A 9,408-nucleotide genomic window follows, 5' to 3' on the forward strand; every position below is an offset into this window, starting at 1 on the left:
CTTGAGAAGAATCCGTTGCAATCGTGTGTGCATCATTAGAGGCCAAGTGATTGGGTGTTTAGGATTCTTCCACACAAAAGATGTTCACGTTTTGTCACCAAAAGGAATCCATTTGATTACGATATTACTTGGAAAGGTAAAACTTTTTCTAATTTTATATGGTGCTTAGCTTTGCATTAAACAACCCAGGTGATCCAAAGGTAGGAGGCACGATTTTTATTTTATTTCAATTTTTGTTATTTTGTTGTGTCGATATTCTAATCATGCCATTCCTAGCACTAGATGCACATGTGGTGCATATATTTTATATATGTGTTGAAAATATATGCTTTTGTTTATCTGCACCACTCACTAAGTATTTGAGTACTCACCGATTTGTATACTATATGCAAATAAATAGGCCACAAAGCTGTGTGGTATCATCCAACAACAGATTGATTTTGGCATCTGGTAAATTTCCATCCGCTATGTCACCCTATTGTGTTAGTCACAAGCTTCTGCTCCATACTTAAATTGTTCTGTATGTAGGCACGTTGTGCCTTAAGGGCTTGTGTAAGGGTAGTTAAGTATGAACCCACCTTGGATGTAACACCCCTCTCATTTAAAGAAGTAGGTAGGGGCTGGCATGTGAAAAGAAAAAGAGAAGGAAAAAGACAAAAGAGAAGAGAAAATAAAGAAGAAAAATAAAGAAGTAAGTAAGGGCCGACTTAAAAAGACAAAGAAAAAATGAAAGAGAAAAAAAAAGAAGAAAAGTTAAGCTAACATTGGAAAAAGAAAGAAGGAGAAAAGACAAGAAAGAAAGAAGAAATGATTGGGGGGCGTTCAAGAGAAAAAAGAAAGAAAGAGAAGAAGAAAGAGAAGAAAGAGGCTGAGGACTCGAGGGAGAGAAAGAAGAAAAGAAAGAAAATAAAAGAGGGGGAGCGACGTCTCAAAGGGAAAGAAAAAGAGAGAAGAAAGGGAAGAAAAAAGGAGAAAGAGGGAGCGGCAGTGCTTGAAGAGCTAGGAGAGAAAGGGAAAAAAGAAGAAAGAAAAAAAAGAAGAAAGAGAGAGGAAGCAACAACGGTGCCGAAGGAGAAAAAGGAAGAAGAGAAAAAAAGAAGGAAGAAGAGAAAGAAGAAGAGAAAGAGAAGCGCCTGCTAGAAGGAAGACCGACAGTAAGGAAAAAAAGAGAGAGGAAGAAACGGGAAAGAAAGAAAGAATAACTAGATATACGTAGAAACCAATAGCAAAGTAGCGTCCTGTTATTGTGAGGTGAGTGGGTGCTAAATTTCAAAACTATATCCCTAAAACATATTTTATATGTTACATTTGATAGTTAATGAAATTGTGGACAACATGAGTTGGTAGATAGCCTTAGGTTGTTTGTGTTTATGACAAGGATTTTAAATCCGTTTTTCCTTATAATATATAAATATAAATATATATATATATATATATATCTACATGCTTTTAATTATGGGGAAACAAACATTTGATTGGCTTTTCACCTCAAAATCATACCTTGCAAGCTTGTGTAATGTTTAGGCCAATGGCCTTTGTATTGATTCATAGAATTTGATGATAAATTATTTATTTCACTTAGCATGCTGATTTGGTAAATATACCATGCTTTGAGATAAAATATGCACAACACTGATTTGTGATTATATTGTTTACAAACTATTATGTTTTGTAAATGCATTAAATTGCAATGATTTTCATTTGAACGTGATTAAGATATGCTAAGTAGGACCTGTTACCACACCAAGTCAAGTGTGGTCTTTGTGCACAAATTAGTAATTTTTGATTATTGATATTTGATTTAAAAAGGGAGACTTGAAGCCCCGATTATATATGATGGCATGGGCAGTTCCCACGAGTAGGTAAAAGGGGACCTGAAGCCCCGATTTGTATATGGTGGCATGGGTAGTTCCCATGAGTAGATAAAAGGGGACTTGAAGTCCTGATTTATATATGGTGGCATGGGCAGTTCCCACGAGTAGGTAAAAGGGGGACTTGAAGCTCCGATTTATATATAGTGGCGTGGGCAGTTCCCACGAGTAGGTAAAAGGGGGACCTGAAGCCCTGATTTATATATGGTGGCGTGAGCAGTTTTCATGAGTAGGTAAAGGGGGACCTGAAGCCTTGATTTATATATGGTAACGTGGGCAGTTCCCACAAGTAGGTGATGATGTCTGAGAGAGTAAGCCTAAGGAATGCTCACTTGTGGATTTTTTTTTCACTATGCGTGGCATTAACACTTAAAATTTTTATTTATTGACAAGTGAAATTTACATATTCATTGGTGATTAATTATTTTGCCTTTTTATATTTGAGACTTTTCATTTTTCACTTGTCAATGAATTTAATGTTGACAAGATGTCGGAGTTGAAAGATTTTCTAGTATCATAAATACAACCATTTTATATTTGTTTATTGGTGATTTATTTCTTTTAAGACTTGCAAGGTATAAAAAAATTAAAATCTCTTAGTTTTATGAAATGTATTTTTTATGCTTACTCTTGGATTTATAAACATTCCATCTTTATGTTTGTTTTCCCTCATCGCCTGCTCACGGGGTCGATGATAATCATTGAGTCTATGAGACTCACACCCATTTTATTTCCTCTTTTCGCAGATAGAGATCAATCTAATGTGTAATCATTGGTGCATATGGACTACGCAGAGTAGGTAAAGGCATCTCTTAATCGCGCTTCGAGTTGTTTCGCTATTTAGGGTTGTGTCAGAACGAAATTGCTAGATGTTGAAAAATGTTGTTAACTCATAAACGTGAATTGTTATTATTTTGAATGGAGTAGACAGTAGTTTAATTATTAATATTCGCTTACGCACATGATTATATGTATTTAATGAATCTAACGGAAGTTTTAAATGAGGCTTGTTCGGGATGTAGCAGAAATTCCTCGAAAGTCTAGAACGTCGGTAGCGACCAAGGAGGGGTCGTTACAATATTGGTATCAGAGCCCACGATTTGGAAAAGTCTTAAGATTTCTTGTGTTGTCAATGGAGTGTTAGGTGTAGTGTAGAGTCTTATCCATGGTTCATAGTTGCAGCATTGATTATGTATAGAAGGCTACACGAACTCCCTAATCTTAGTAAGCCACCTTTATTAATAATTTTTATTAGTTATTTGAAGGGTGTTTGTTACTGTCTAGGTAGCTGCCTAGGTCTCGAGCCTCCTTCAGAGGAATTAAAGGGTTCAATGCCCCAGATGACACTATGGAGGGACCACGTGCATCTTTCTTTAGGAGCAGTGGGAGAGGTGGACATAGAGGTCGAATCACCAAGCCTCAAAGCTATCAAAGTTCCAGTTAGAGGAGAGTCGGTACCAGTTCTGGGGATATGTAAGATGATTATCATGAGGTACCCACTGCCACCCTGGAGGAGATAGCTACTGGATTGAGAGGGTTAACCCAAGAGTTTGCAGAGTTTAGGAGATATGGAGTGTATAAACCAAATGAAATAATGGGTTCTAGTTTTGAAGATTCGGATTATCAACCTTATGAGGAAATAGATCGGGGAAATGTCATGTTGACTCTAGGTGATTTTATGAAATTGAAACCCCCTTCCTTTTCGGGTGCTAAATCAATAGAGGACCCACAAGTATTTTTAGATAAGATGGACAAAATTTATACTACGTTGGGTTGTTCTAGTCACCGAGCAGTTGAGTTGATAGGCTTTAGATTGACGGAGGTAGCGCAGATATGGTTCGCTACGCTCAAGCGCTGTAGACCTTTTAGTTCTGCTTCATTCACTTGGGAAGAATTCACACAGGCTTTCTTGGACAGATTTCTACCTGAAAGTGTGAGATACGCTAAGGCACATGAGTTTAAAACTTTAATGCAGGTGCCTGGGATGACAATGTCAGATTATGACATCCAGTTTACTTAGTTGTCGAGATATGCCTCGTATCTAGTTTAGACTGAAAGGGAGAGGATCAAGAGGTTCATTAAGGGGTTACATGGGCCAATATACAGAATTCTAGTCTTTCAGAGATTTACATCCTATCCTGAAGTAGTTGATGCCGCTAGAAAAATTGAGGCGGGACATAGAGAGGTTGGGGTGGAAAGAGAAGGGAGTAAAAGAAATCGAGGTGAGGGATCGTCCAGATACAGAGACCCCAGTAGCGGTAAAGATACTAATATAGTTGGACAACCAGGTCGAAGCGATGGTAACTTACTCAAAGGGTCAGCATTCTCTAGACCACTGAATCAAAGAAGAAATTTTCAATTTCGTAGTCCTCCACGTAACAATGATTTTAGTGGGATTAATTACAAAATGGCTATGAGCAGTGGGATGACTAATTCAAATCCTAGGTAGAGTGGTCAGTGGGGTCCTTTCTGCACTTTTTGTGGTCAGATTCATACAGGGCCATGTAACTAGACGACGACATTCTGTTATGAGTGTAGGGGAATTGGTCATGTGAAGAGGGATTGTCCTACCCATAGACATAGCCAAGAGATGGCTCGTGGCTCAATAAGACCTGATTTTGCTATCGCACCAACTAGAAATGTCAAGAGGGATAAAGGAAAAGGGGTAGCTTCCTCGTCATAAGCTAAATCACAGGGACAACTCAACAAGGTGCTTTTAGAATGGGACAAGCTAGAGTGTTCACTCTGACACCACAAGATGCTCATGTCTCAAATGCAGTGGTAACAGGTAATCTTTTCATTTGTGGTTACGAAGCATCAGTTTTATTTGACCCAAGATCCACCCATTCTTTTGTGTCTTTAAATTTCATGCCTAAATTAGGCAAGCACTATGAATATTTGGATGAACCGTTAGTAGTAACCACCCCGTTGGAAGAATCGTATGTTGTGAAGTATGTGTTTCGTTCTTGTGTGGTCCAGATTAAAGATAAGGACACTTGGGTGGACTTAGTGTTAATGACAACACTAAGATTCGACTTGATACTGGGAATGGATTGGCTGACGTCTTGCTATGCTAATGTAGATTGTTATCGTAAGTTGGTGAAGTTTAAATTTTCTGGAGAGCCGTCATTTGTTATTTATGGTCACAACAGCCATTTGGTCGTTAGTGTGATGGCTACGATTACTAAAGAAGTACAGAGTGAAGAAGAAAATTTAAAAGCTACACCTGTAGTAAATGAATTTGTAGATGTGTTTCCAGAAAAACTGCCCAGATTACCTCCCAAAAGGGAAATTGAATTTCATATTGATTTGATTTCAGAAACGCAACCAATATCGATGCCTTTGTATCGAATGAAACTGGCAGAGTTAAAGGAGTTAAGGGAACAACAGCAATATTTAATTAACAAGGGCTTTATTCACCCGAGTGTGTCACCTTGGGGAGTGCTAGTGCTGTTTGTAAAGAAGAAAGATGGTAGTCTCAAGCTATGTATAGATTACCAGCAGCTTAATAAAGTTACAATAAAAAATAAATATCCACTTCCCAGAATTGATGATTTGTTTGATCAGCTGCAAGGGGCTCAATGTTTTTCGAAGTTTGATTTAAGGTCTAGATATCATCAATTAAGGATTAGGGAAGAGGATATGCCCAAAACCGCATTTCGTATGAGATATGGACATTATGAATTTTTGGTGATGTCTTTTGGATTGACGAATGCCCCTGCTGCTTTCATGGATTTGATGAATAGGGTGTTCTGAGCATACCTAGATAGATTCATGGTTGTCTTCATTGATGACATTTTAATATACTTGAGAAGTTGGGAAGAGGACGCACAACATTTAAGGATTATGCTACAGACCCTACGGGAGCATAGATTGTACGCGAAATTTTCTAAGTGCACGTTTTGGTTGAGTAGTGTTGGTTTTCTGGAACATATTGCATCTAAGGATGGAGTACAAGTAGATCCCAATAAAGTTGAGGCAATTGAGAATTGGGCTAGACCCACGACAGTTACGAAAATCAGGAGTTTTCTAGGATTGGCTGGGTATTGTCGACAATTTGTGAAAGATTTCTCTAAGATAGCCTCTCCGCTAACGAGGTTAACTCAAAAGGGAGTAACATTTCAATGGTCAGAAGCTTGTGAACACAGTTTTAAAACATTAAAAGCTTGTTTGACTTTCACACCCGTATTAAGTCTGCCATGTGGGTCTGGGGGCTACACTATTTATTGTGATGCTTCGAGGGTTGGATTAGGATGTGTCTTGATACAGCATGGTAGAGTCATCGCTTATGCCTCAAGACAACTTAAGAGGCATGAATAGAATTATCCTACACATAATCTGGAGATGGCAGCGATCGTGTTTGCCTTAAAGATATGGAGGCATTATTTGTATGGGGAAACATGAGAAATATATACGGATCACAAAAGTTTGAACTATATATTTCAACAGCGAGATCTAAATTTAAGGCAATGTAGATGGATGGAATTATTGAAAGACTATGATTGTACGATACTCTATCATCCCAGCAAGGCGAATGTTGTAGCTGATGCATTGAGTCGAAAGTCAATGGGCAATATGGCACACATTGCAGTGGAGAGAAGATCAATAGTGCAAGAATTATAGGATCTGGGTAATATGGGAGTTAAATTTAAGGTCAGTGGGTTAGATGCACTATCGACACATTTTAGGGTCCGACCAATATTAATAGATTAAATTCGAGATGCCCAAGCAAGAGATACATTTGTAATGATGATTTTGGGGAGTGTGGGTGAGCAAGTTTCTGAGTTTGATTTTGGGTTTGATGGATTGTTGAGACACGGATCTCGAATCTATGTGCCAAACTTGGATGGATTAAGGGAAGAAATTCTAGAGGAAGCACACGTTGCTGCTTATGCAGTACATCCGGGAGCCACCAAGATGTATCATGATTTAAGATCTGTATATTAGTGGCATGGATTGAAGAAGGGTGTAGGGGAATATGTTTCGAGATGTTTGGTGTGACAACAAGTGACAGTAGAGCATCAAAGACCTTCAAGATTATTACAACCGTTACCGGTATTTGAATGGAAATGGGAACATATCACCATGGACTTCGTAACAGGCTTGCCCTGAGTCAAAGGAGGATACGATTACATATGGGTAATTGTAGATCGGTTGACTAAGTCAGCACATTTTCTCCTAGTCAAAACAAGGTTTGGGGGGGCACAATATGCTCGAATTTACATTAATGAAATTGTTAGACTCCATGGCGTACTGGTGACTATTGTGTCCAACTGGAGACCACAATTTACTAGTCGATTTTAGAAGAGGTTACAAGATGAATTAGGGACCCGATTGAACTTTAGTACAGCATATCACCCTCAGATGGATGGTCAGTCTGAACGCACGATGCAAATATTGGAAGATATGTTAAGAGCAATCGTGTTGGATTTTGGAGTTTCTTGGAACTTATACTTGCCTTTGCCAGAATTTGCATACAATAACAATTACCAGACGAGTATCAAGATGGCGCCGTTTGAGGCATTGTATGGGCAAAAGTGTAGGTCACCCATTGGGTGGTTGGAAGTTGGAGAAAGGAAATTGTTGGGGACGGAGATGGTACAAGCAACAGTAAAGGGAGTACAAATAATTTGAGAACGAATGTTGGCCTCTCAAAGTAGACAAAATTAGTATGCCGCCAATAGACGCAGGCCTCTAGAGTTCGAAGTAGGTGATCATGTGTTTCTAAAAGTCTCACCATGTAAAGAGTACGAAGATTTGGCAAGAAAGGAAAACTTAGTCCTCGATATATTGGCCTGTTTGAAATACTGGAATACGTAGGAACTGTTGCTTATTGATTGGCATTACCACAGGATTTTGAAGGGGTTAATCCAGTGTTTCATGTATCCATGCTTAGAAAATATGTTCAAGACCCTTCGCATGTGATACAACATGATACGATACTGTTGGAAGATGGGTTGAAGTACCAAGAGCAACTTGTAGCTATAGTGGATTATCAAGTAAAAAGGCTTCGCTCAAAGGACATCACCTTAGTGAAAATATTATGGCAAGACCACTCGGTAGAGGAGGCGACTTGAGAACCGGAAAAGGAAATACGAGCAGAATATCCATATTTATTTAAAGGTTAAATGTACCGTTAAGTGTTTCTATGTTGATGTAATTCGAAGACGAATTTGTTTTCAAGTGGGGGAGACTGTAACACCCCTCTCATTTAAAGAAGTAGGTAGGGGTCGGCATGTGAAGAGAAAAAGTGAAGGAAAAAGACAAAAGAGAAGAGAAAATAAAGAAGAAAAAGAAAGAAGTAAGTAGGGGCTAGCCTAAAAAGACAAAGAATAAAAGAGAGAAAAAAAAAGTTAAGCCAACATTGGAAAAAAGAGAAAGAAGAAAAGACAAGAAAGATAGAAGAAATGATGGGGGGCCGTTCATGAGAAAGAAGAAAGAAAGAGACGAAGAAAGACAAGAAAGAGGGTGGGGACCTGAGGGAGAGAAAGGAGAAAAGAAAAAAAAAGAGAGAGGGGGAGCCGCATCTCGAAGGGAAAGAAAAAGAGAGAAGAAAGGGAAGAAGAAAGGAGAAAGGGGGAGCGACGGTGCCAGAAGAGCCAGGAGAGAAAGGGAAGAAAGAAGAAAAAAAAAAGAAGAAAGAGAGAGGGAGCAGCGACGGTGCCAGAGGAGAAAGAGGAAGAAAAGAAAGGAAGAAGGACGAAGAAAAAGAAGAAGAGAAAAAAAAGCATCTGCTGGAAGGAAGACCGACAGCAAGGAAAAAAAGAGAGAGAAAGAAACGGGAAAGAAATAAGGAATAGCTAGATATACGCAGAAACTCATTGCGAAGTAGCGTCCCGCTATTGTGAGGTGAGTGGGTGCTAAATTTCAAAACTATATCCCTATAACATATTTTGTATGTTACATTTGATAGTTGATGAAATTGTGGACAATATAAGTTGGTAGAAAGCCTTAGGTTGTTTGTGTTTGTAGCAAGGATTTTAAATCCATTTTTCTTTATAATATATAAAAATATATATATCTACATGCTTTTAATTACGGAGAAACAAACCTTTGACTGGCTTTTCGCCTCAAAATCATACCTTGCAAGCTTGTGTAATGTTTAGGCCAATGGCCTTTGTATTGATTCATAGAATTTGATGATAAATTATTTATTTCACTAAACATGCTAATGTGGTAAATATACCATGCTTTGAGATAAAATATGCACAATATTGATTTGTGATTATATTGTTTACAAACTATTATGTTTTGCAAATGCCTTAAATTGTAATGATTTTCATTTGAACATGATTGAGATATGCTGGGTAGGACCTATTACCACACCAGGTCAAGTGTGGTCTTTGTGCACAAAGTAGTAATTGTCGATTATTGATATTTGATTTAAAACGGGGGACTTGAAACCCTGATTTATATATGATGGCATGGGCAGTTCCCACAAGTAGGTAAAAGGGGGATCTGAAGCCCCGATTTATATATGGTGGCGTGGGCAGTTCCCACGAGTAGGTAAAGGGGGACCTGAAGCCCCGATTTATAT

General features: G+C 38.5%; 2 protein-coding genes across 2 annotated transcripts; both read left to right on the top strand.

The window, feature by feature from the left end:
* The first annotated feature begins 3,465 nt into the window (after positions 1-3,465).
* Positions 3,466-5,627, top strand: LOC148764127 (uncharacterized). The gene is made up of 4 exons (XM_088803542.1): positions 3,466-3,881; positions 3,978-4,316; positions 4,410-4,536; positions 4,851-5,627. Exons 1-4 carry the CDS (start codon positions 3,466-3,468, stop codon positions 5,625-5,627), a joined length of 1,659 nt encoding a protein of 552 aa, XP_088659668.1.
* Positions 5,628-7,235: 1,608 nt separating this feature from the next.
* LOC108660664 (uncharacterized) lies at positions 7,236-7,948 on the top strand. Its single transcript, XM_018114921.2, has 2 exons — positions 7,236-7,469; positions 7,724-7,948. The coding sequence occupies exons 1-2, from the start codon at positions 7,236-7,238 to the stop codon at positions 7,946-7,948; spliced, it is 459 nt and encodes a 152-aa protein (XP_017970410.2).
* The last annotated feature ends 1,460 nt before the right edge of the window (positions 7,949-9,408 follow it).

Source organism: Theobroma cacao, chromosome 2 (assembly GCF_053813885.1).
Source record: "Theobroma cacao isolate CCN51 chromosome 2, ASM5381388v1, whole genome shotgun sequence".
NCBI classification, from domain to species: domain Eukaryota; kingdom Viridiplantae; phylum Streptophyta; class Magnoliopsida; order Malvales; family Malvaceae; genus Theobroma; species Theobroma cacao.